This window comes from Phocoena sinus, chromosome 3 (genome assembly GCF_008692025.1).
Source record: "Phocoena sinus isolate mPhoSin1 chromosome 3, mPhoSin1.pri, whole genome shotgun sequence".
NCBI lineage: Eukaryota > Metazoa > Chordata > Mammalia > Artiodactyla > Phocoenidae > Phocoena > Phocoena sinus.
In genome coordinates, this window is record NC_045765.1 from 62,270,464 (window position 1) to 62,298,133 (window position 27,670).

Consider the following 27,670-nt stretch of genomic DNA (forward strand, 5'->3'; position numbering starts at 1 on the left):
TTATTCCCAAATAAATTACCTAACTGCACAGAAGCACTGGCCTCAGGCTCTGCTTTCTGAGGAACCCAGGCTAAGACGCTTGTGCAAGAATGCTGCCTCAGTCCATAGTCAATAGAGTGAAGGTCTCTAGTACATGGGGATTAAATTTTAGCTTTAGAGACTAATCATAAACCACTGTTAGAATTAGCCCAAGCTGATATAGAGAAAAGTGATGTGATGGTGTGGCATGGCTCACCAAACTGTGGAAATAAAAGTTGTGGGCAGTTGTTATTATTTTAAAAAATCATTTAATTTATTAAAACATCTTCATTTCCCAAGGCACTTCAGTAGCTTTCACAAAAATACTTTTTTGTTTTTAACCAGGTGAAGCATATGCTTTAGAAGTACCATGGTAGCATAATCAGAAAAGAGAAGACAATTTTATGCTGAACACAAAATATCTCCCAATGTTACACCACTGAAGTGAGCAACTCTGAAAGACTGTGAACACGACTTAATTTTCTTCTTTGTAATTTTTTTCCATGATTAAGTTTCATGAAAGGAACACACACAATGATGTCATTTTTGGCACCCAGAAAAGTGCTAGTAGCTAAGGCTGGTGAGGCCTTGCACAAGTGGCAACTGTGGACTATTGCCAGAGTGATTCTGGGTTGAAACAAACAAATAAAAGACACAAACCAGGAGGCTAAGGAACCAGCCTTTCCTAAGTCTATTCTGAAGTGCAAATAACTTAAGGAGAAAAAAAGACATAATAACAAACAACAAGCAAAACACAATCAAAATCCATATTATAGTTTTGGGAGAAGAGACAAGTTTGCTCGTCTCTCTTTCTCATTGATATACTTCCTTCAAACCATACATCAGAAACCATAGTAGCTAGGAGACTTGATTCACGTAGTAGTGGAAAACAAGAATAGTAGATTCAGTGATGAATCTCCTATGGGCCTGCACAAGACCAGTGCTTTGATCAGATGTAAACAAGTCTACCCAGTAGTCACTCTGAGTGGTCCAAGAGCTCATAAGTTAATGCACTTGTCTCTGTTCTGTATCTGCTGTCCTCTCCATATGAAATACCTCTAGGTTTCCCCAGACTTGTGCTCTCCTGCCCTGGGGAAGCAACAATCCCATTTAATATCCTTTGTAACTGAGAAAGTATGAGAAATCAGACTCCCTGTGAAATTATTTCTTTTCCTCTAAAGTGCACCATTAGTGGGAAACAGGGAAAGGATTTTTTGGCAGGGTGAGGAGGTGGAGAACTAGACCCCCAGTTCTATCAGGGGCCTTTTCAGGCAGTCTGAAATTAAAATGTAAAGTTAGCAATTGTCTCTCATATTCTTCCAAATCCTACTGGTTCTAGTGAGTAGTTAACTTCTTAGGAAGTGCCAAGTCCATCACTGTAATAGTTAGGATTTACCCAAAGTTGTCCGTCAGTAGCCATGGTGTCCCTGGAGGGAAGGTGGTGCTCCAGGACCATATGCAGCTGAGTCTGGGTATCCATCCGTGAGCAAGGCAGACACCGCGTCCACAGAATGAACAGCAAAGACCTTTGCCACTGAAGGACTCAGTGTCTGCACAAGCCACTTCTGACAAGACGGTCTTTCCTCTTTACTTTCTCACTGGAGGTTGTGTTAGAAGCCTGTGTTTTTAAGGACTGTGGGGCTTTCTTCACCATCTTTTAACATCCTTGTGTGGCTTGGAGTTTGCCTGTATTTTATTCTAGAAGAACAAGCCAAACAAATGTTAGAAACAAATCTTAAAAAGATGTCTACCAGTCTCAAAACAAACAAAAAATGCCCCAGAGCTGAGGTTATCTCACTAAAGGGAAAATATCATACAGCAGATTCTGAAAGGTTTCTTCTTGTCTCTGTACTATTCGAGTTGCTACTGCTGTCGAGATGTTCATGGTGACCCAGTGGTCTGGGTCTGGCCAGAGAGAACAGGCTGTAAGTACCTGGCCATGTCTGATCCTATTATGGCTAAACTAGTCCATGGCGTTTCTGAGTTCGTGGGGAACTCTCTGCCAGGCCCAGACCCAGTGCATTAACTTTGTGAAGAAAGAGGCCCCCTTACCCTTTGACCCTTAGCATCTGGTCAATGGTGTCTGGGAGTGGGGTGCCGAAGCTCTCTGGGAGGAACAAGGTGAGGATGGCTGTCAGGATGGTCAGACTCCCCATGAGAATGTAGGGCAGGAAGCGGTCGTAAGCACCTGTGGCAAAGCAGACAGAGCCCCAAGCCGGAAGTGCAGTTTGACATGGTCTCTCTCCCTCCCTTTGTGTCCCCAGGACTCTAACACGGATCACCTGCCTTCTCAGCCTCAGCATCTCCCATTCTGAGCTGCCATATTGGAATCTTGCACCTAGGCAGGTCACAGAACCCAGAGTTGGCACAGAGCAGCAACACCTCGGTGCAGGGGATGGGTGCAGCCTGGGAGGAATGGGCCTGGGCCATTTCTATTCCTATTTCCTTTTTATTGGCCGTGCTGTGTGCCACGCGGGACCTTAGTTCCCCGACCAGGGATTGAACCTGTGCCCCCTGCACTGGAAGCACTGGACCACCAGGGAAGTCCCTCTATTCCTATTTTCTAGCCAAAAATAAATAAATTAATGAACAAATTAATTAAAAAAAACCCAATGCAGCCAAAAATTAATTAATTAAAAAAACCCACAAAACACCCTATTTCCTAATGCTGGGTTTCCAAGGAACTCAAGGTATGTGTCCAGGGATAGGAATAACTCCTCCACCTCTCCAGATGTGTCACAACCCACTCGATTTGTCTTCAGGCCAGATCAGAAGGTGTTTCTGCTTGTCAGGTCTATGTAGCATGTTCACAAAGCACTCTGAGTACTCCCAAGGTGGGTGCCGCCCGTCCCCAGAGATGTGCCAGCTAGGCATGTGCAGGGGGACAGCAGCTGCCATGAGGAAATAATTCTGAGAAAGATAAAACTGGGGCCCTATTACATAAAATGGTACGAGGCAGATCTTTGCACAGTGTAAAACTGCTGTGTTAAGTGCTTCAAGTTACAGAAATTCTCGGTTCATCAGACCTCTAGAATAGACATCTTTCCCTTCCTGTTCCTTATAAACTATGATTCCAAGAAGAAATTTCCCCAATTAGTACACTGGCTCCCTAAACGACACTGCAATTTCTTAGCATAGGGGAATTACGTTCTCTGATGGAAGGCCTGGGAAGGCTAAAACAGATACAAAAACCCTCAACTGTCATCAATTTCTAGCTGTCTATAGGTTGTTTTCCACATGAGCGCTTCCACCACGGTGCACCCAGACAGGAACCTTCTCCAGGCATAGATCCAGTATTGGATGGATCCCATTTGCTGAGTGTGCTTGCTTTCCTGTTAACAAGCCATCCCCAGGTCGCATTAAAGCCAATCAGTGCTTCCACCCCATCCCTCCTGTGTGCGCTCGACCCACGGGACTTACCAAGGTAAATGAAGTAGGGAGACAGGATGCTGCCCAGGCGGGATGCCGTGGAGCTGACTCCCACGCCCATGTTCCTGACCACTGTGGGGTACAGCTCGGCTGTGTACACGTAGACCATGGAGAAGGCAGCAGTGACTCCAAACTTACCCACCATCACCAGGATGGTAGCCAAATAATACAAGTCTGAAGAGCAAAGGGAAGAAAGTAGGAGAAGGCACCAACCCAAGGCACACTGCTACTAGTTTTTTGCCTGAAACAGACATACTTTCTCCCTGGGAAGGGTGGAGGAGGAAAGTTTCTATAACTTCCTACTGTGGGATAAGGGGTTTATGTTCCTCCAAGTTGATTACCGAGAGGAGGCTGGGACCTGCAGCTGTGTCAGGACATGCTCTTCTCCTCAGCCTAAAGACCACCAGAGTGAGCGAGCCCCTCAATAACCCAGAGAAACCTGCTCTCCAGTCCAAAAGTCATTAAAGACATGTGTGTCAGAGGGGGCAGCTGGCACCCCAGAACCTCACGCTGCAGGCACTGTGGAATTAACTAAGGATTTGTGGATGCATGGGAAGTTCAATTATAACTCACTTCACGCTTTCATTCTATGCTACACTTCACAGACCAGCAGACCCTCATGAATGATCCTCGGATCTCTCCTGCTCACTGTGCCAATGAGGAGATGCTGTGAGTGGCCTGTGGGTCTCCCTGAGCTCTGGTGTGAACCTCTACATACATTCCTGGGCTCCCAGCCATGCTGCAGTGGGTGCTCTTCCTGTGCAGAGTGTTGCCAGCCTCAGGGGCCCACAAATGATTACCAGAGGCCCCCAAACCCATGACAACTCTCGGTACCATGATGGACACGAGGATCCATAAACCGTTTTATGAATTTTCAGAGGGCTGCCTCCTACCCTTCTGTGGGATACCAAGATGGTTTTACAAATAAACTCCTGCTACTGGCCTGTGAGAGCCACGCTGTGGCCTGGCCCCGCCCTTTTTCCTCTCCTCATCTCTTACCAAGTGTGCCAGGCTCATTGCCTCCTCAGGGTCTTGGCCTTTGCCCTTTTTCGGCCTGAAATGTTCTGCTCCTAGACTTTCTCATGGGTTTCTCCATCGTTTCATCTGTTTCTGCTCAACTTTCCCCTCTTTAGGGCCACTGTCTGTGACCACTCTATATAAGCTAGCTCTCCATTGTCCTTCAGTGTCATTATTAAAGGTAACACAGTCTGTACTATAACAAGCATTTTATTTACTTGTTTGTTGTCTGTCTTCTCAACTGGAGTCTGAGCGCCAGGAGGGCCTGGGGCTCTGCCCGACTCCTTTACTTCTGCACCGTCAGCCCCAAGCACAGTGCCTCCCCAACAGTAAACACTCCACAGCTACTTATTGAATGAATAAATGACTAAGATGGGGCCAGGTTAAAAAGACATGGGGATGGCCCTCTTTCCTCCCCCTCACTCTGCAAAAAAACACACACACACACACATTAACTTGGGTAGAGAGTACAATCAACCGTTAGCCCCACAGGGTCACTCTCCCTTCTCCCCCAAAGCCCAGGCCATGATGACTGTCTGGTCCCAGGAGACACTTTCTCTTGACTTGTGGGCTGAGAACACAGATATGCAGGCGAGCTGTAATGGCATAATTTTATTCTCTTTATTAATTGGCTGAGACAGTATGGTAGAGACTGAGTGACTCAATGGATATCCCAGACTGCAGACATGTATGGTACCTACCTGGGGGCACCAGCTGCACAAAGAGAAGAACGCTGCCACCCAGGAAGAGGGCGGTGGCCATGGAATAGCGTCGGGGCAGGTGCTGCAGGAGCAGCCAGGCCAACACATATGCTGGGACTTCAACCACAGCCGAGAGGAAGCAGTTCAAATAGACATTCCCATGCAAGTTAGGAGTGTCAAGGGAAAGCCCAAAATAGCCCACTGATATGGTCATCCTGAAACAGAATGCAGAAAAAAGCTGGAGAAGTGGCATCCACGTGCCTCCCAACCTGGACAACTTGTAAAATATAATTATTGCAGGAAATTCAAAACTATCCTTACCAGGAGGGCAGCAGATTTAACCCTGAGTCTTACTTCTTAGAAAGAAAGATAACTTCCCCCGAGACCAGGGTACCTTCTGGGTCAGAGCACTTTCAGAGCTTTCTAAACAAAGCGTTCCAGCAAAAAGACATATAATTCAGATAGGTTCACTTTGTTGGAAAAAAAAAATCAAAAACCAAAAATACTCCAACCTGCCTTTCGGCTTTAAAAATCCTAAGCTAAAGCACTCACAAAAGCCTATTTCCCTACTCTCTGAACCTCCCAAATCCAACAATTGTGGAAGGAGTTAGGGTATGAGTAAGGAGGCAGATAGCAACTGGGGTGTGATAAGACTGATGAGATAAAATAAGGAACAATCATTAGGTCAAACATTTAGAGAAAGATACCTGGCGGACCCTCTGGGGCGACCAGCCAGGAAGAGGCTGGTCAGAAGCAGGTGACCCCAACCCCACCGGACTTATGGGGAGGAGAGGGAGCTCCCAGTGGGCCATCTGCATGCCCCCCACTGCCCCTGGCCTAGACCCTGTCCCCAGTAGGCATTCTCTCTATTGATGGTCAACACTCTTTGGCAAACCAGACCAGTACAAATCAGACTGTTTTTAACTAATCTGCAGGTTGAAACCACAGCTGGTACAATCAGGGAAAAGGGCATGTACAGGAGTCCCTGGGAAATCCAGAGCAGGAGGGGTGCCTGAGTGAACCATGGAAGGGTGACTCATCGCAGGCTGGCAGGTCTATGGTGCAGGCTGAAAGCTGGTTTTGTTTGAGGCCGACTCAGGGGCGGTGCACTGCCCTAAGGGATCCCGTGCCATTCCTTGGAAATGGGTGGCTGGCTGCCAAGGCTTGTTGACTCCAGCAATAAGCACTCTGAGATGAAGTCTGCCTTCCTCCCCCGCAGGCTCAGGTAGTCACTTGTAATCCCAAGGGTCTGGCCACTAAGCAAATGCTATCTAGGCACTTGGTTGTGTTCCTTTTCTCTGGTAAATCACAGATCCCTCCCTGACACACTTGGTGAAATGCCTCGTTAGAAGGAACCTGACGAGGACATGTAGGCCATGGCTGTGCCTCCAGGACAGTCTCCAAACATCCCAGAGGGAGGATGTCCTGCTTCCACATTTCCAGAACATACTTAGCAGCCTCTATAACTGAAAGGACACGGTGTCTTCACTTAGAACTTCTTAAAGGCCTCAGTCACTGTCTGATGCACAGGCAACAGGAACAACTGAACTAGGGACCCAATGTGAACAGCGATTTGCCTTCTGACCCGGAGGGATCCCCAAAGATCCCATATCTTCCCCCCAAAGCCCCCACAACAGTTTTCGTTCTCCTCTTCTGAGATTCCGTTAAGAACTGGGACATGCCCACTTCTTTTATTGCAAGGCACATCCCTGCCACTTTCTGATGACACAGGCTTTCAATTCTGATCTGAGACGTCTGCAAATGCGAGGCCTGACAGACACTGCCAGAAGCTTTGTCTGGAGGCCTTAGGTATGTCTAACTTACGCACCACAGAATTATGGACATGATGGTGACCATCCGGATATTCTGGGTTCGGAGCAGATCCAGAATGCTGTGAGACTGCTGTTTCTTGGAGCTTAGGTCTTGTAGCTGCAGGAACAACATGACAAGGGTACGGGACGGAGAGAAGGTTGGAGACTCAGAGACCCAAGAACATACTTGAAACCCTGGCATCTTAGCTTTCTGCGTCTCCGAGTTGGGGAGTGTTTTGTGTTTCTTGCTTGAAAAGAAGGGTACATATAGTGACTATGTCTTGGGCTGCAGAAGGCTTCACCAGGCCTTGTGGATAACAAATTAGTGAACAAGAATGAGGAGGAAAAGTAAGTGACCAGCCCTTGGTGCGATGCAGCCAAGGGGGAGCCCAAGCTGACTGCCCCTTCCCGGCAAAACCTCCAGCCCCGTCAATGGCCACATTCCAGGGAGGCCTCTGCGCATTCCTTTCCAAGGTTGGCTCCCGGCCCCTCTGGGTCAGAGAGAGAAACTGGCTGTGTAGTTTATTGATATTATATTTTAAAAGAATTAATGTTTTCAGTCCTCATACCATGTAGTTACTGGTCTACTTCCAAGGAAAAAAGTTTCAGATAGAAAAACAGGAAAATTGACCTCAGCTTCACTCTGAGTAACTTCCTATGAAATCTGGCACAGCCAAGGACATCAATAAACCACACATCTAAACACACTGATGTTGCTTTCTTAAGCAAACCCAGTTTTGGAGTTTGTTTTTCCCGAGTTAGCAGTTCAACAAAAGGTCAACTTTTGACTTAATGGATCCCCTGGAATAGCCTCATTTCCACAAAGATGCCAGTGGGACTTACGGTTTCATCCAGACTGACCTCTGCAAAGCTACAGAGGCCACCTCACTTAAAAGCCCTCCCTGACACCTACCCCTCCCTGAACTTTTGTGCACCAGAGTCCTTTCTAGGATGTGGTGAGTGGGATTTGGTGCTGGGCCACTGCTTAACCATGAGGCCGGCAGGGCTGTCAGTGGCCAGCAGCTTCTTTGCTGCCTATAATAACCAGTCTCTCTTTCCCAAGCCCCAAGTCTGCATCTGCATGCCTTTGCGCACTGCGGTATGACTGACTGCTGGTGGCTGTTCTCACAGCCAGGACCTTGTCTTGCTGTCAGAGCAGGGACACACTCCAGAACCCCATCAGCCAGCAATGACAATTTCTAACCTCTTCTCAGAGGCATGAGACTGAGGAAAACTGCTTGCTGCAGAGGAGGTGGAAAGAGAGGGAACAGGAAGGAGAAGCAAGACCCAGGAATCAGGCAGAGCCAGGAAATTACTCATGGCGCGTGAGAACAGGGTTTGCAGAGAGGGGTGGGGTAGGGGGAGGGCGGATATCAAAAAGGACCTGGCTCCAAGACGATAATCAACAACTCCCCGTTGGTGGGTGGAAGGAGACAGGACATTTCTAACTCCAAATCTATTTTTGCTTCATACTTTAGGTACTTGTATTATTTTTTAAGATGAGAAACAACCTAAGGTATAAGAAACAATGATTTCCCAAAATGCCAATTTCATGAAAGACCTGTTAACTCATAAAGAGTTTTTATTATTAAAAGTAATGGTTTGACTGTATGATCACTTAGAAAATAATTATATAGAGTATGAAAACCTAAACTCCACGGAAAGGTGAAGGAGTTTACGCAGTTGGCACCTTCTCAACTTCTGAATTTTAACAGGACCTGCCTTGGGGGCAGCTGGGGCTTGGGCAGGGCGAGAGCTGGGCTCCTGTGTGAAGGGAGGGCTTCAGGGCTGTGTGGTCCTACCCTAAAATCATGGTCACCGAGGCCCTCCCACCAGCTCCGGCATGGTGCTCACCTCACTTGAGTCAAAGATGGTTGAGGGTGCAATGATCCCATTGATTTTGGCAGCCCTGCGGATGATCACCTCTGCCTCTTTAAATCGGCCTTGAGAGATGAGCCATCGGGGGGACTCAGGGATGAACCTGGAAGTACAAGGAGCAATCTCACTGAGGCCTTCCCTTCCCACAGACCAGGTGGAGCATAAGTGGAGGTGGGAAAGGGGGTTTCAGAACCAGAGCTAGGTTTGAGGGATGTTTGGTGTTTCCAAATCAGAAGCTAAGAGGTGCACCATACTAGAGCCAGTAAGTGCGAGCTTCTGATTTCACTGGAGTACACAAAATTTAGAGGGGCCGACACACCATGATGGGATTCCTCCCCTGGCTGGCCACCTCCATTTCTGAAGAGTGGTGGTGCCACCTGCTGGACACTAAGTAGACAGGCACAAAATGGGCTCCTGAAGCTTGGCTTCTGTCATGGGCTGAGCCCGGCCCAGACCCTTACCCTGCCGTACTCCCTTGCTTGTGCCTGGCATCCACAGCAGCTTTTGCACTGGCCTCTTATAGCCTCTAGTTTTTCCTCACTCTCCCCCTCCCCCTGCCCCGCCTTGATTCATCCAATTGACTCTCCATAAGGCACTTAGGTGTTTTGAGACTTTATGGATCTTATTTTCTACCTCACGAGGTAGCCCCTGCCCTTAGGTCATAACTAGGACTCAGCTGTACCATCTCTGCTCTGTATCTTCTCCTAGTATGCTCTGCAATGCTCTCACATCCAGGTGGACCAGTGATCTCACCATCCCCACCTGCAAGGGGCGATTCTTGCCTCAGCCCCTCGGCTGTGTTCTCTTTCTCCGTATGGAACGGTCTCCTCTCTGCCTGTCCAACCTCTATCTTGGAGGCTCAGATGGAGCCTGGTTTCCTCCATCCATCTACCCTGAGGACTCGCACAACGTGCTCCCTCTTCTCCCGGTGCCTCTGGCACGAGGGTGCGGCAACATACAACCAGAGCCAGGGCCTAAGCTGTCTTGTCCTGCAGTCTGATAGCTTCCTGGAGCTTATGCTAAACTCCATCGTCTTGCAGCTACTGCTCTTTCCTCTCCTTGCACTCCAATCAACCCACCACCACAAGTCTGTTGATGTCTTGGGGCTGTTTTGTTTTTGGCTTTTCTGAGTATGGAAAAACATTCTGAAACACCTTATAAAGACTTTAAATTTTCTGTCTCTGTGAGCCCATAATGGGGATTTGTGGGTTGCTGCTGCCCCCTAGTGAAGGCCAGATAGAAGACATCCTGCTGGTGGGCACCACCGGGCACAGGGCCACACACTCACCACCACAGTGGGAAGCACAGCACCCCTGGCACCGTCAGCGCCAGCAGAAGCATCCGCCAGTCTCTGATGAAGTGAGCAAACAGCGGCAGCAGCATGTAGCCAAATGCATAAAATATGCACACGCCTAACGTAGAGAATATAATACGAACTGACTTGCCAAGAATTTCTGTTCCTGTTCAAAACAAGGGAGGAGTCATGTTAGTATTTTAATTCCGGTTATTTCCTTATTAATCTTCTTGTGTGTAATTTTCAACATACAGATAAGAAAGCAGGCAGAATTATCTTGAAGCTTCCAAGCCCTAGGGATGGGATTCTGACCACCTGCTGCGGGTCCCTCCTTGTGGCCTCACAGCGACAGCTTCTCTCATGAAACTGTCATCACTTCCTGAAGCCCTATGCTAAAGATGCCACGTGAGGCCTCAAAATTTAATCCTCACTGAGGAAGGAGATTCATTAAAGGGGAAGTCACTATTAAGGCCACACATGCTGACTATTACGCTTTAAGGAAAAATATTTTATCAACTGTGAAGAGAAACAAATAATCCTTTTAACAATCAACCCAAGAAACCCCAAGACCAATAAGCTAGAGTTAGATGCCTCTGAACGGTGAGACTGGCAACTGTTCAGTGAGAGCAGGCCAAAGCCCTGCAGTGTGGACTCAATTAAAACCCTGAAGGTCATGTGACTAAAGCCCACTCCTATCAATTCATTCTTGCCAGTCGATTTCACTGGCCACTATGTTTTGCAGAAGAGGCAGTTTTCTTCCTTGGTGAGCCTGCCAATCATGGCCCTTGCTCCTAATGTCATGCCTCCCTGTTTCCTTAGCTACCCCAGCCCTGGGCAGAGGCAAGCCCTATTTTTAAGATCTTAGGTGAATTCCGGCAAAATGGCCATCGAGTACTAATGAGACCAAGGTGCCACACCTCGGGGGCCAGAAAAGAACTGGAAATCAGCAGCCAGGCTATTGGGCTGCTGGGGACACAAGGCTAGGCACTTGGGAGACTCAGTTTCCCTGACTACTAATCGGATTCATCAAGAATCCCTGGTTGGTGTTGCCAGAGACCACTTCCCTTGGAGGGACATCACAGCTGTCTCCAGAAAGCAGGTGATGGGATGATGGTGAAACACAGGATCAAGTACTCGACTCCCAATTGATGGCCATACCCAGGACAAATGCTGCCACGTAGTTGGAGATCTGGCCCATGCCTACAAGGAAAAACAGCATGGCAAACATCTCAAAGTTCTTCGAGAAGATCTGCAGGAAGCTGAAGCCAGTCTGCATGCCCATTGTCACAAACAGCACATTCTTCCGACCAAACCTGGGAAGGAAAGGAGAATGACAGAGAACCAGCTGGGAGAAGGCAGCAGGAATGGGCCCCACCAAGAGGGGCTTTCCCCAGAGTCATTTCAGGGAGGGGTCGCGGACACTGCTGCCAGGGCAGCTGGTGCAGGTGCAATCCTGGCCTCTCAGTCCCTATGCTGTTACTCCCCTTCCCACTCACCAGGACCAATGTGCAGCCTGGGCACCAGGGTTGCCCAAAAGGCAGTGCCAGAATTAAGACAGTGATTACAAGGGATTGACGCACGTTCATTATACTTAAATTCATACATTCATCATTTATTATTTTTTTAAAAGAGCTGGTTTACTTTGGAGGATGATGGAGAAAATTCATTATAAATGAAAACTGGTAAATAAAGGGGAAAACATTTGTCCTGACTTTTCTATGTAAACTATGGTGAACAGTTACCAATAACAGATGAGGGAGAGTATCATTTCATAAAAGTATTCCAACTATTAAATGAAACCAAAGTGATAAAACTAGAACATCATCATTTTACAACCCCCGATGAATGAAGAGATATGGGCGTTGTGTTTCAATGACTGCTAACATCATAAAGAGAGACACTTGAACATCGCATGACTCCTATAGTCTTTACAAAGGGGCTGAATCTGAATCTGATGACGTCTCTAGATCCAGCTGCAATTTGCAAGAAATGCAGGGAAAAGAGGAATATGCTCAATTGTAACATAAGCATACAGTTAGCAAAATTCAAACGGGGAAATTCTACAGGTAGAACAGCCCAGGCAAAGAAAAGGATGGAGAATCCATAGGTTAAAGTAGACTAAAAGACATACAAAAATTTTTAAGTGGGCAAGACTAAACTTGTGTTTAAGGATGTACATTTGGACAATAAAACTACAAAAAACCCACAAGGAAGTGATTATTATAAAATTCAGGCTAGTGTTTACTTATAGGTGAGGGAAGCTGTTGTCTTTGGGATGGGACAGATGGATGGGGCTTCTGGGTGGCCAGCAAAGTTCTATTTCTTGACTTGGTGGTATTTATATGGTTATTTCCCTGGAATAATTCATTAAGCCTCATTTGTTCTGTGTGGTTTCTGTACCTGTGTTCATTTTCAAATTTTAAAAAATGTTGGTTTTTTGGGATTTGTTTGCCTTTAAAGACAGTGACACAACAAGGAGGAACAAGTCAACCTAGTTCATTCAACCTAGCAGATTCAGCTTAAGTCTGCCCAGGGCTAGCAGACACCTATATTCATTCAATGAATATTTATTTGAACATCTATTATATACTAGTTACTACGGATGTATTTGAATTAAAAAAAGACACTGATTCTGCCCTCAAGGAGCTTATAGTCTACAGTTGGTGAGACAGACAGTAATCATATTTTAATCGAACAACAACACTGCTGAATGTACAATTACACACTGGAACAAGAGCACTGAAGGAACAGCATCCTGGCCCACAAGGGACACAACAGAGGAACCTATCCTGGACTGGAGGTAGGGGCTGGGGACATGGGCATTCAGGGAAGGTCTCCCTGATTATGGGGCACTGAGACCAGACCCAAAGGAAAAGAAGTTGTTGACAAGGGGGAGTAGGGGAGAGGGACCAAGCTTTCAACGATATTCACAGTACAGTGGGGGAGGCCAATATTAATCATATGGTGTCATCTTTTATTTACCAATTTCTGATAGGAACAAGGAACCAGGGTAATGTAAACCGGGGACCCTGAGGAGGCCGCCTGCGTGGTCAAGGAAGGCCACGGCACGCGGCTGGGGGTGGGGTGGGGGGGAATTCTTCACTGTGACTGTGAGAAGAGCATGTGCAACTGTGGCTAGAGGGGCATGGTGAACACGAAGGGCAGCTGTTCAGTAGAGGGTGGCAGGAGCCAGACTGCACAAGACCTTCAGCCACGGTAGAGTTTGCTGCTTCTTCCCATTACAACAGGGTTTTGTTGTTTTTGATGATATTGGCATCTAGTAGATAGAGGCCAGAGATGTTCTAAACATCCGAAAATGCCCAGGATAGTCCCCCACAACAAAGCAGTCTCTGGCTCAAAATGTCAACAGTGCTGAGGTTGAGCAACCCCGACCTAAAAGGAGGCTCCCCTGCATTGTCCTGTAACAACAGTGCCCTGCACACCAACCAAGGGGAGGGCCCTTCCTACCCTGCTTTCCCTTCCCAAGGGCTCTCTGGATAGTAGGGAAGAGGAAGACTCAGGAAGCCCTTACATTGCTATAGTCCTTGGCAATCCAGGGTTGGGGCCAGAAAACACTCACGTTTTTTTTAAGAAATATTTGTCTATTTTTATTCTTTGATATTTATGCATAAACTGTACATTTGTAAAATATAGAAAAGCACAGAGAAGAAAATAAAAATCAGCTGCATTCTCTGATAGCCACTAACATTTTTTTCTCTATTTTTTAAATTGAAGTAGAGTTGATTTACAATGTTGTGCTAATTTCTGCTGTATAACAAAGTGAGTCGGTTATACACATATAGACATTCTTTTTTTATATTCTTTTCCATTATGGTTTATCCCAGGAGATTGGATATAGTTCCCTGTGCTATCTAGTAGGACCTTGTTGTTTATCCATTCTAAATGGAATAGTTTGCATCTACTAACCCTAAACTCCCAGTCTATCTCTCTCCCTCCCCTCCTCACCCTTGGCAACCACAAGTCTGTTCTCTTTGTCTGTGAGTCTGTTTCTTAGACAGGTTCATTTGCGCCATATTTTAGATTCCACATATAAGTGATATCATACGGTTTTTGTCTTTCTCTTTCTACTTAATTCACTTTGCATGATAATCTCTAGTTGTATGCATGTTGCTGCAAATGGCATTATTTCGTTCTTTTTTATGGCTGAGTAGTATTCCATTGTATATATGTGCCGCATCTCCTTTATCCATTCATCTGTCAATGGATATTTAGGCTGTTTCCATGTCTTGGCTACTGTGAATAGTGCTGCTATGAACATAGGGGGACACGTATCTTTTTGAATTATAGTTTTGTCCGAGTATATGCCCAGGAGTGGGATTGCTGGATCATATGGTAACTCTATTTTTAGTTTTCTCAGGAACCTCCATACTGTTCTCCATTAGTGGCTGCACAAACTTACATTCCCACCAACAGCATAGGAGGGTTCCCTTTTCTCCACACCCTCTCCAGCACTTGTTATTTGTAGACTTTTTAAGATGGCCATTCTGACCGGTGTGAGGTGGTACCTCGTTGTAGTTTTAATTTGTAAGAAATGCTCACTTTTAAAGTCTGTCAACAAAAGGTCAAACATACACATGCCTACAAAAATAGGAAATATCAGCTACTTCTTCCCAGAGTTGTGCCTCCCTTCTATTTCTGCACATAGAGGTAACTCAATGACGTCAGATAAAATGCTTTGACAGCCCAGGATTATTTTAATTGCTTTTGACTTTTTGGCTTATTCATATTCCAACAAGGAGTCCTATATAAAAACCTGATATTCTAGACAACTCTGGAGGGCATGAATCCACTGCCGTTAGGTAATCTGTTTGGCTTAGGTTTTTTTTTTTTTTTTTTGCGGCACGTGGGCCTCTCACTGTTGTGGCCTCTCCCATTGCAGAGCACAGGCTCCGGACGCACAAGCCCAGCAGCCATGGCTCACAGGCCCAGCCGCTCCACGGCACATGGGATCCTCCCAGACCGGGGCACGAACCCACGTCTCCTGCATCAGCAGGCGGACTCTCAACCACCGCGCCACCAGGGAAGCCCTGGCTTAGGTTTTTGAATTGGCTCACTTAGGAGTAAACTGTCCATCCCACAGAGCCCTGGGCCTTCCAAGGGGGTGCAGACAAGCTTGAGGGGTGGTGTAGGGAGCTGAAGGTAGGTGCTGCAGCCAGAACAGCCACATTTTTAGCTATTTCGTTGACTGAACTTAAACGATCCTATTTAAAAGATGAAGTCTGCTGGCAAAAAAATGTTTAAAGGTTTGAGAAACCCTGTACTAGCCCTTCTGAAGACTAAGGTGGTCCTCAACATACACACCAACTTTGTTTCTACTGTTTCCTCAGGAGCAGATCTTTGGGAACTTAAACACTTTCCTCAGGTAATCGTGGTGTTACACGGCTCTGAGGCCAGCCCACAAAGATCTCCCTATCCCATGACACAGCTGAACAGAAAAATGCACTGAGCTTCAACTCTGTAACTGGGGGACCTCCTCCTAGTCTTTCACATGAAGGTAATTCCTCTGAGTCTCAGCTGCCACCCAACCCTGTGAGAGGGGGATTCCCACTACCCCTCTGGGAGGGCCTCTAAGCTCCATCCAGGGCATGCCCTCCTCTCACTCTATACTGTTCCCAGGCAATCACATCCACTTACAGGGCTTTGATGAGGGTTCTATCAAGTGACAATTCCCGAATGTGTTTCTCCAGCCCAAACCTCTCACGGAGCACCCTATCCATACATCCAACTCCATACTCCATTCCTCCTATGAGACCCCTAAGTCTCATAGTTACCCCAAATTCAGTATGTTCAAATTGAACTCAACATCTTCTCCTACAAACATGGTCCCCTTCCAGAGTGCTTTGTCTTAGAGAAGGGTATCGTCATTTACGTGGCTGTGCAGGCCAGAAGTCTCCCTCCCCTCACTTCCCATGTCCAACTCATAGCCAAGTCCTGTTGGTTTTACCTCCTACCACTCCTCCCCATGTCTACCGCCCTCAGCCTAGTCCAAGCCACCTTCATTTCCTGCATAAATGATTGTGATAACCTCTTAATTGGTCTTTCCACAATCCTCCTTGTTTCCTTTCAATCCTTTCTCCACAAAGCTATCTAACAACTTTGTAAAAATGCAAATCTGATGATGTCACACTTTTAAAAGCTGCCCACTGCTCTGTGAGGAAAGCCCAGACTCCTGTCATCTGCTAAGCCCAGTCTGCTCTTCTGCTTGGGCCTCAGCCTGCCTCGCTGCTTTGTCTCTATACCACTCTCCACACCCCCACCCCCCACCCCCGACCAACACTTTCTTCCAGTTCCTAAAGTGTGCTATGCCTTCGCTTGAGTCTAGGCTTAAGTACTCTTGGCTCTCTTGCCCAGAACACTCTTTCCTCTCTTCACTCCTTTAGCTAGCTAATTTCTACTCATCTTTCAACCCCCAGCGCATGCTTCAATGCTTCACCGTCTCAGGTCTCCTCTGTCAGACCCTCTCTGAGCACCCTGTACTTCTCCCCTGTATCACTTACCACCACAAAGGATAACAAGTACTTCCCTCAATTCTTTAATACATTCTGCCTTGCTAGAAGGCAAGTTCTAGAAGAGCAGGCACCTGGAACAGTAGTCCACACAAAACAGAGGATCAGGACTCTGGGCCCGAATCCTAGCTCTGCCACTTGCCACTCTGGGCAAGTCATTTAATTCCTCTGGGCTTCATTTTTCCCATCTATAAACTGAAAATAATAATGCTTCCCACATCATAGGGTTATGAAGATTAAATTATTTGTTGTTTCTTTTCACTTGGTATACAGTGCTCATAAGAGTGAATGGCACATATTAGATGCTCTGTGTTTATTAAATAAATATAAGTAATCAGCTGATGCTTGCTGCTAAGTTAAGGGTCTGGGGAAGCAAAGGCCTTTCCCCTAAAGGGGTAAGTGTCTCAGGCTCATCTAGAATCATCAGTCAGTGGTCACAGCCTACTTAACTCTTTAATGCTCATTGGTGACTGTAGGAATTTGTCCCTTTTAAAAATCCTGGAAAAGACAAATCTAGTGAGAAATGTGCATATTTCTTATGAGGAAAGACATTAATCCATAGATGCAAACATGCCAAAACATCACTTTGCATGTCTGCTGCAGGATAAAATGGCTGTAGTCTTAAGGCAGGATGACATTCTCACCCTGAACTTCTCTATTAGAGACTCCCCCTGCTGGGACGATGCTGGGACTCCTCTCCACTGGGTGACCCAGTGTGGCCAAGGACCTTGCTGAAGGCTGTTCTTTTTGCCATGGGCTTCGCTCACAGACCCTGAAGCTCTGGGGTAACAAGACACAATATAATAAACCCCTCTGAGAACACCATGGAAACTATGGAACTGTTTTCCCCAGAAAAATGCTCACATACATCTAAAATTCTGTATGGGATTTCCAGAGGAGATGAACTCCCTAAGCCATGGACTTTGAGTTAAGAGCCTTGGAATTACACAAATAACCTGCTTATGGGTCAAAACAGCACACTTCCTGATTGCTGAGAAATGCCATAACCACAAGCCTGTTAGATAAAGGGAATCAGCCCTGTGGACATAAGAGTTCTGCCCATCACACTGCCATTGGCTAGTGAGACCTCTCACCTTGAGGAAAGAGCAATGGTTTTGGGAACACAGAGGCAGCCACCTATGGAATGCCCTAAGATCTACAACACAGCTGACATGCGTGTGTGTGGTATCTCCCTCTCCTAAGCTTGAAGATGCCAAAGAGTTACGCTCACCTAGGGAAGGCCAGCAGGCAGTGCAGAAGTAAGTTGTGGCATATTTCCTGGTCAACTGGATCATGTATACACTCGGCTGAGGTTGTTTCTCTCAGCAAGCATTAGTGAGAGGAGGTTGCTGGCTCTCTTTACTTGGTCTGGAGTCTATACTATAGATGTGCCTTCGCCTTTTTAAAACACACAGCCCTGGGCTGAGAGAACACTACCTTGCTCTGTGCTGAGGTGCCCTGCAGCTGCAGGAGTAGACACCCACCTTACCTGTCTGAGAGCTGCCCCGAAATGAAGGAGCCCACCAGCACACCCCCGAAAAACAAGGAGACCGTGAGCGGGGCCTTCCAGTCGTCCTCACACACCAGGTTCCACTGAAAGAGGAGCAAAGGGATGTATCACTCACTTCTTTTTAAAAATGTTTTAAATGTAAGGCTTCTTGGAAAATGAAATCAGAACATCCTGCATCCCTGCATGCTCTGTTTACATTACTGCAAGGGTGTGTGAGCTCACTGAGGCAGGCGATGGCTCATCGGGCAGCAAGGCAAAGAACAGGTTTCCCCTCACAGGGAGACTGACCATCCTGTTTTTCACAGCTCTTAGCCTCATTGTTTTGCTACCAATTTGAGACGGGGAGACAGGCTGGGAGCAAGTACTCTGCCCATGTGCCAACCCAGGAGGAGGCGAGGCTTTTCACGGTCGCTTCTAAGGACCTGGGCTGAGGCTGGGGCTGTGGGTGGGGCAGGGCACCCTTTCAGTGGGGTTTAGGTCATTGGCAGGGGTGGCATAGGAGTGGTTCTGGAGCAGGGCTCTGTAGCTCTAAGGGTCAAGGCTTCCAGTGAGGGACTGAGGCCAGAGGGCCTGGTATGTACCATCTGGATCTGTTCCTTCAGCTCTGCTCAGGCCTCAACTCTGGGCCAGTGATCCCTGGGTCCTTCTGCTGACATTTAGAGCTGGGATCCCTGATGCTGTGCCAACTCTAGGCCCAACTACAGCCAAGAGCTCTGAGCTGGCAGTCAAGAAGCTGGGTTTTAGCTTCTACTCTACTGTTAACTAGTTACCCAACCTCAGACAAGATTTTTCCCCCTCATTGTGCCTCAATTTCCCCATTTGTGAAACAGTGATGGGGGGGGGAACAGGCTACAGTGCTTGAGGTTCCCAGTACCCAGTGTAGAGTTCTGTCTTTAGTTAGCACAGAAAGTGGTCTATGGGCATGGGGAAGCACCTGAACACTCAGACATTAGGTTGCTCCAGCCTAACAAGGGCCAAAAGAAGGAAGAAAAACCAAAATAGGAAGCTTGGTGGTTCCCAGAAAAATGTTTCCCACAACAGAGAGGTGGTGCTCAGTAGTAACCAAGAAGGCCACCTTCTAGGGAATTTAGACCCTGGCTTGCCTGGCACCAGGCTGCAGGCCTGCCCTCCATGAGGCCTGCTGGCTCCCAGGAAGTGTGCGGCTTCCAAGAATAAAGCATCTCTTCCAGGCCAGGGTCAGAGGGAAAAGCAAGTCTGCTTTTCGGCCCTGCTGGGCAGTGTGTGCACAGTGCCTCCAGGCACCTCAGAGGGGGTCGGAGGACAGCCCTTAGGGTGGACACAAAGAACCCCTGCAGCTGATGATAAGAGCCACATACCTGGCTCTCCACTCTGGAACAAGCATGCACGTTGGATGGATTGAGAATGGGGTGATGATCCCCACTCCAGGAAGAGTTGGGGGTTACCAACTCCTAAATCTAGAAGAAGGCCAGACTAGCAGAAGACAAGCAAGGAGCACCAAGGCCCAATCACTCAGGCTATGGCAGCCTTCCCACCTCTGCAGCCTCAGCCGTGCCAGCACTCAGATACCATCTCCCTTCTAGGAGGGTGAGTGCTCCTAGGGCAGCCCCCATCCAGACAGGGCTGCCGAAGTCAGGATGGGAGTAGCGGGGGAGTCAGAGCTGAGGGACTTGGTGATGGGGTGCTGGCCTCCGGGGGTGTTAGGCGGAGCTTCAGGACCAGACTATGCCTATTGCTGCTCTTGAATACGATGTGATCTATTCCCACCTAGCATGCGCTACTTTTGTAGCGACAGAAATAAAAAACATGAATAGAGTCAGTAGCTGCTTCTCAATAGGTCTCTCGTGAAGGTTGGGGACTGATATGGCTGTGCTAGACTAGAAACCCACAGAGGCTTCTGCAGTGAGTTCTGGGGTGGAACCCCACCCCCTCCCCATGCCAGGTCTCCCAATATAGGCTTCTAGGGACTTCTGGACTGGCAAGGCCAGGTGCCACCTGGAACCAGGTCAGACTATGCTCTGCAGGAGACAAGGTGACTGTAGTGCTCATCTTGGAATAGGTCCCCAGAGCATCTCTCCGGTTCCTGCAGACTCACCACCACCACTTGGTCCAACTGGGCTCTCTATCCACTACTGACATTTCTCAACAATTCTCACAGCCTGGCTTTGGGCCCTCCACAAGCAAGCATGGGTTAACACTTCTTTCCTCCTGGCCACAAGGGGCCTGTGAGTAGGGTCAGGAAAGATAACAGGTCTCAAAAAATGAACAGAAGGGCAGGCACGGGCTAGGTCCCACCCAGCCAACCCATCCACTTACCTGTCAACCACCAGATGGAGTGCAGTGGGCTCTTGGACTTGGCCTGACTCCCCCTTAAGCGGGCGGCAGGTGGAGCGGGGGGCGATGACAAGCCCATAGAGTCCAGGCTATGTACCCCGGGCTTGTTGTGTTTATAGAGGAATGTAGTATTTCTATACTGAGCTCCTGGCTTGGCAGCTGCGACTAAAGCAGCTACAGACCAGCTCACTGATGCTGCCACTTGGTACGAAAGATGGGCTATACTGGCTGATGATAACAGGGATCAACCTTAGAACTAAACGTGTAGGTTTAAGATTTAGGTCATGAGTCTAGTATCCTTACCCCTCAGCTGGGTTAGCTATGAAAGCAGGCGCAAACTGAAAACATCTGGGAGTAACCCTTGCAAGGAGCCTAGACTTGCCACCCTTCCTGGTCAGAAATGTGCCTTTCTAGTGGTGGTGTCTTCATGGATATATATGTGTATGTGTGTATATCTATATCTGTATCTATATCTCAGAGCTTTTCCAACTATATACTTTAGTTATGTACAGTTTGTTTTATGTCATTTATACCTCAATAAAGCTGTTAAAATTTTTAAGAAGAAAGAGAAATTGTGTCTCTTGTATGCAGTATGTAATTGGTGCTACTTCTCAGTTATAGGTAGTAGAGAGGTGATGTAGTTCCCTGGGACTAAATGTCCTTACCTGTGAGTTGGCTGGAAGAAAAAAGAGATAGGGCCTGTGCCCACAGGGCAGAAGCTCTTCCCAGAGATGTACCTAGGCTGACCGCATCAACGGTCAAACACACTGATAAGCACTACCTGTTACTGAATGCCATGTATTCTACACACATTTCATTCTGCCTCCTGCTGCAATTAACGGTGAATCCTTGCCCCAAGGCTGTCAGGGCAAGGAGAAGAAGAAGAAAAAGAATTTGCTACCATATCCTCTACAAAGCCTGGCAGTGCCCTGCAGAGGAGAGGCTCGGTAGCTGTTTGGTACCTAGGTGAGTGAGTGAATAGATGGATAAAAGGACAGTCAACCTTCCGAACCATATTATCCCTTGGGTTTAGTCCTTGGGCTTGGCTGCCCAAAGCCCAGATGAACCCTGAGCTTCATTCTCTAGAACAGATTATTTTCCTTTCTCCCTCACACCTTCTCTGTGACAACTGTCAGAACTTTGACCCAGGATGTCGGTTCTCAGCTAGCTAGAGAGACTATCAATCTGACCACTCATGGCCAGATGGGTCTGTTGTGACTGCACACACACAGGGCCCTTCAGGGACCCAGCAAGTGGCTTGCCATGAGCTGCAAAGGCAGGGGAAAGGGTCTGTGCTTTCCTAGAGTGAGGGAAGTCAGCAAAGGCATACCAGTGAGGCACAGTCTCCAGGTCTTTTTGGTCTCCCTACCCCAGAGTCAGCCCGGGGCCTGCCTCCCAGGTCGATGTGGCTTTTTCTTCAGGTGGACGTGGAGATAACAGTGGGGTCTCTCCTATTTTCCAAGACTACACGCGCATAAGGCTGATGGAAAAGCTGGTCCAGAAAAAGAGGTTCTCTAGGACAACAGGGAGTAAAAGTGTTGCGAAGGGTCAGGGCAGGGGGCTTCTGGGAAGCAGAGGCTGGCAAGGAGCAAGGGGACGCAGAGGACTGCTGTGTTTTGGCTGAAGAGACCCCACGTCACGGGTGCCAGAGAGTTAGAAGTTTCTAAAGGAACCTTTCCGGCCACAGGCTGTGCTATGGAGACACCAAAAAGCAGGTGTCTCAGACCCAGGTAGCCTGAGAAATCACCCAGGTTCCCCGAGAAGGAGGCAGTCCTGGGCCAAGAAACACTCAGGTATTGGAGCAGCACTGCACAGTGGGGTGGCTGATTCTCCAGCACTCCAGGGGTGACTGAAGGGCTAAAGAAGGGGCTAGCCTAGAAGCACATGGACCACCAAACTATTCCTGAAACATGGGAGAACCACCTTTCTCACCTCATAAATAGTGTCCCCTTCTTTCTGCCAGTCCCAATGCCTTGTTGCAGATCCACGCAGGGGCAAGCCCCAGTTTGTGGAGTGGGGGATTACATTTACTTTAAAATATTCCAGTGCCTTTCAACCACCCCTAAGTTTCCCTTCTATAAGTTAAACTTGTCCTTTTCTTCTTCAGTTCTCACACTTTAGAGATTTCAAAATTATTCATTAATCCGTTCAATAAAAATTTTCCTGAGTACCCAATCTGTATCCAGCATCAATGTTAGGACTTGCAGGAGATACAGAGATGTTAAGTCTACCACAAAATTTAGTACTACATGTGCACACATTAACCTCAACAAAGAAAAAAAATCAAACAGGAGACCTGAGGTTTTCATTTTCTGCTGAAAAACATGAATAGGGGGCTTCCCTGGTGGCACAGTGGTTGGGAGTCCGCCTGCCGATGCGGGGGGCGCGGGTTTGTGCCCCGGTCCGGGAGGATCCCGCGTGCCGCGGAGCGGCTGATCCTGTGAGCCATGGCCGCTGGGCCTGCACAACCAGAGCCTGTGCTCTGCAGCGGGAGAGGCCACAGCGGTGGGAGGCCCGCATACCGCAAAAAAAAAAAAACAAACAAAAAAAACATGAATAGGAATTCAATACCAGTGTACTTAGAAACACTTCTATGATTTGGGGCAAAGGGCAGTCTTGGAGACATTTAGCAAGCACAGGACTAGTTGCAATGGTCAGCAGGCCAGGTCCAGGTTGAAAGAAAATGGGCCTTCGAAAAAAGGAGCTCTCAGAATGTTAATGCAACAGCTTCCAACAGTGACTGTTCACCAGAAGAGAACAAGCAGCCTTGAACTTAAAGTCTGGTATTCCAGCATCCTCTAACAAAGGGCTAAGTAATATATTAATCTTGCCTCCCTGCAAAGACTGACAACCTGAAAGTAGGTGAAAGGGCACATAGCTCTTACAAAACTGTTAAGACAGCTAAAGAAATAGGCTAAATATATGAGGAAAGGCTGACATTGGCAGCAACATAGCTCAAGGACCCTTCTGGAACAGTTGGCCTTTGGGAGCTCATCAGCGCCATCACCACTCTCAGCCGAAGGCATGATGGGGGCAGCAAAGAAAGAGCAAATGACTAGAGTAAGTTGGGGACCACAGGGGTTAGGGAAAAATCCTAAGAAATGCCATGAGCTACTTCTGACTTCACTGCCTTTTCTTCCACAGGCAGCCAGAAGCAGAATTTGCAGGGACTTCTGAGTCATGGACTGTGGACTTCCCCTCCGTGTTCTCTGCCTGCAGTCTGAGGAACAGCCTCTGCTTTCACAATGCTTGGCTTCCAGAAGGGTGACAGACTGACTTCCAGAAGGGTGACAGACTCACTTGTGAGGCTAGAACAAAGGATTTGTGATGACTGGAAGTTTTCATACTCCATGCACTTGTCAGCCACAAGTCACAGTCAGCTACCTCCAATCAGTACCTCTTTTCTCAAGTAACAATGCCTGAGGACACTGGAATGATGTCACTTGCTCAGAGATCCCAGTGGGGCTCTTCTCTTACTCCTACTACATACATGTGGAGTAAGGAGGCACAGATGCTGGGGACATCAAATGTCCAAACATACAAAAAACAACACACACACACACACACACACACACACACACACACACACACGTCTGTTGGGGCAGCACTCAAGACTACCCTGAAGGGTGACAACCCCCAGAAGCAACACACACAGGGTCTCCAGAACCCTTGTAAGCCCCTTTGAGGCTCAAGCGCGGTTTGCTGCCATACCAGGACCTGTGCACCCTGCCCTTCAGCCTCTTCTCTGTGAACTCTGCCCTCCTGCCAAGTTTTTTCTTGCTGTTCCAGACTTTGCATCTACTGAGCTCTATACCCCAGACTCACTGAGAAGCCTCTTCCTCCAAGAAGCCTTCCCTAATCCTTGAAACCCTGACCCTGACACTCAGTGAACCCAGGCACCCTGGAGCCTATAAAGGAGTGCTCTTTTCAATGTCCTGCTTGCTCAGTTCTGCTGAGACTACAGGGAGTTAGAGTGCCAGTGTCGGAGTATGATGCAAAGCACATCCACATGCATCAATAAACATCACATCATACATCCAGCTTTAATGATTGCAAGGTCACCAGGGGACAGACAAGGCCACCCAAAAGGAAAATCCAAGGGGCTGGGGCATGAGAAAGGTTTTCCCCCTGCTTCCTATGAACTAAGGTTGTATGCTTTAACTAAATCTGGCTAATGACATTTCCTTAGAATATCCTAAAACATTCCAGGTCAACAAGTCACCCTGAATGGATCTTCAGATGCATGAATCCTTAAAGGGTAGTAACTAACCCTGAGCAAAAGGTAAGCAATTCTTTACGGGGAATGACCAGACAGTCATTTAGGGGTGAAGGTGGGTGGGGAAGGAGTAACTGGGAAGAGGAGCAAGAGACAGTTTTATAGCCATGCTTCCTTTAACTTAAAAAGTTTGAGAAAGTAGAGGGGCATTTCCCCTCTCTCTGAATAGATGCCAAAAGGCTGGAGGAAAAATGGTGACAGCTCCTTGGCCCAAGCTCTAGCTCTAGTCTTCAGCACTCCCACCCCCACCTAAAGTCTCTGACTACTCAGAATCTTAGAGTATCTACAAGGAGTCGCCAGGGCCTTCTTGGCTTCCTCTCTAAGAGAGCTAACAGGATGGGCGGCCAGCCTGACACCCGTGCTGCAATGTCCATGATCTCTCTGGAAGTCACCACGAAAAGTTCTCCGGAGCCACCTGGCTGGACGATGACCATCGCCAGTGTGTAGTGAGTCGCGGAGAGGGAGTGACAGCATCCAGCGCTCACCTTGGCGGGTGGAGTGCACGACCTTTAAGACTGTTAAGGTCCTGCCTACTCCCCGGTCCCAGGCCCCGTACGCGGATCTGGTACTCACCTCGGTCACGATGGTGGACAGGTAGATGTCCTGGTTGAACTCCCAGCCATCCAGGCAGCCCTCTTGCTCCAGCTGCTCCAGGTCCACGTCGCGCCCCGGCTCCAGCCCGAGCGCCGAGAAGTTGACGATCGTCGCGAGCCGGTAGCGGCGGCACCTGTGAGGCACCTCGCGGCCGTCCTGCAGCTGCAGCGGGAGGCTGTGGTTGCGCCACACGCTGCTCAGGTTCGCTGTGTCCGGCACCCGACAATGGTGCTCCGGGGTCGCCGACAGGAAAACGGACGACAGGCCGTTGAAGCCGTTGGGGATGATGCTGGCGCTGAGCAAGAAAAAGATGAGGCGCTGGAAAGGGCCCCACTCGCCCAGGAAGGCGGTCACCTCGTCGTAGTCCCGCATTCCGCCCTCAGTTGCCCGCGCGGCGCGCGGCCGGGGGTCGGAGGACGCGGCGGCGCGCGGGGGCGGGGCGTGCGCGTGCGCGTGCGCTGTGGGCCCCCACTGCGCGACCAAGCCAGAGTCGGGCCAGGGAACGGCCCGCCGACTGAACGAGATCGCAAGCTCCTGGCGCCGCCGCTGCAGCCCTGCCGAAGCGACCGTCCTTACATAGTGCGCAAGGCCGGGGCGGGCTCTGGGCCTGAACCTCCAAGCCCGCCCAGGCCGCTGGTGGTGGGGCGCGGACGGGGGCGGAGCTGGGCCGCGCGTGACGGGGGTGGGCGGGCCCGGGCCGCCGCGGGCACCTGGGGCTCGGACCCGGTCTCTGCTCCCGCGTGGAGACGGCCTCGGCGGGCCTCGGTGGGCCCATCCTTGAGTTTACATCCGAAGGAGCCCTGGCTGGGCTGAGGAAGGCCGCGAGACTCGTGACCTTGGCGGCGTTTGAGGCCGAGCTCGCTGGCCCAGCGCGGAGCCCGGGCGAGCCGGAAGCTAGGCTCAGGTATTAAAAATACTGCATCGCCCCCCGCCCCTTACCGAAGCCAAAAGGGGCACTGTGACTGGCCCAAGGTCTCGTTGCTAGTTTACTGCCCTTGACACCGCCCATTTTTGTAAGAGTGACCAGGATTATCTTGAAACTGGAACCGTTAACTACCCCAATGGAGAGCTTGGGAGCAAGGACTTAATTCTAATCCAAATGCCCTTTTCATATTTTGGTCTGTAACAAGCCCTTTTGTTGTCCTTTAACTTCAAACAAATGTAAAATTTTAACTTCGAGATTACTGACGATCCCAGCCTAGGATTAAATGTTCCCCTCAGGTTAGTTATTTCTGTACAGAGTTAAGAGTTGAAGGGTAATTCAAAAAAGCAACTAGGTGATTCTAAAGCTTCACTGTCCCATAGAATAAATAGCTACATTTGTAATTTAAAATTTTCTAGTAGTCATATTAATAAAGTTACCAGATTTAGCACATAAAAGTATAGGACACCCATTTAAAATTTGAATTTCTGATAAACAACGAATTTTTTTTTTTTTTTTGGCCTCGCCCTGTGGCTTCCGGCGTCTCAGTTCTCCCACCAGGGATTGAACCCTGCCCACGCCAGTGAAAGCCGGGAATCCTAACCATCAGGCCACCCAGAACTCCCAAACAACAAATAATTTTATACTAATAAAATATGCGCAGGGACATATGAAATTCAGATGTATTGTGTTAGGGCAACCTTACATAATAAAGTCAAAAGAAATGGGTGAAATTAATTTTAATAATATATTTAATCCAATATATCCATAACATTATTATTTCATAACATAACCAATATAGAATTTATTGAAATATTTTACATTCTTACATAAATAAGATCTTATATTTTAAAAATTTTCATACTAAATCTTAAGAATCCAGTGTGCATTTTATAACACATTTCTCTTTGTGTTAGCCACACTTTTAAGAGCTCAGTAGCCACATGTAGCTTGTGGGCTATCTTATTGCACACACTGTTCTAAGGCCTTTTAGAACTAGGGTTGCTAAATTTAACATTGGAGCATTTTCCTTTTTATAATAATAGTGGCTTAGTGATCGAAAGAGAACTAAGTGCACACTTTTAAATGTAATCTGTTGGATAAACTATTTAATAGTGATTGTATTCTACACTGAAAATAATAAGAGAGGGGGAAGCTAACCTTGCCAGCATGTTTTACACAAAGAAATAATCATTTCCATAAATCACAGATTTCTTTTTTTATAAATTTATTTATTTATTTATAAATTTATTTATTTTTGGCTGTGTTGGGTCTTCATTGCTGCCTGTGGGCTTTCTCTAGTTGCGGTGAGCGGGGGCTACTCTTTGTTGCGGTGCGCGGGCTTCTCATTGCGGTGGCTTCTCTTGTGGAGCCTGGGCT

General features: G+C 48.0%; 1 protein-coding gene across 1 annotated transcript; it reads right to left on the bottom strand.

Annotated features, from left to right (window-relative positions):
* Positions 1-267: 267 nt before the first annotated feature.
* Positions 268-25,989, bottom strand: SLC22A5 (solute carrier family 22 member 5). Its single transcript, XM_032627442.1, has 10 exons — positions 25,348-25,989; positions 18,165-18,268; positions 11,307-11,461; positions 10,143-10,314; positions 8,831-8,957; positions 6,994-7,094; positions 5,166-5,380; positions 3,439-3,621; positions 2,071-2,206; positions 268-1,716 (listed from the first exon to the last, which is right to left on the bottom strand). Exons 1-10 carry the CDS (start codon positions 25,738-25,740, stop codon positions 1,629-1,631), a joined length of 1,674 nt encoding a protein of 557 aa, XP_032483333.1. The 5' UTR covers positions 25,741-25,989; the 3' UTR covers positions 268-1,628.
* Between the last annotated feature and the right edge of the window lie 1,681 nt (positions 25,990-27,670).

Bases quoted from the DNA above. Each gene is read 5' to 3' on its own strand.
- SLC22A5 (XM_032627442.1), bottom strand. From the start codon at position 25,740: ATGCGGGACTACGACGAGGTGACCGCCTTCCTGGGCGAGTGGGGCCCT. The intron at 18,269-25,347 runs GTGAGTACCAGA...CTCCTCTTTCAG, and splicing joins TGTCCACCATCGTGACCGAG to TGGAACCTGGTGTGTGAGGA. The intron at 3,622-5,165 runs GTAGGTACCATA...TTTGCTCTTCAG, and splicing joins TGTGCAGCTGGTGCCCCCAG to ACTTGTATTATTTGGCTACC.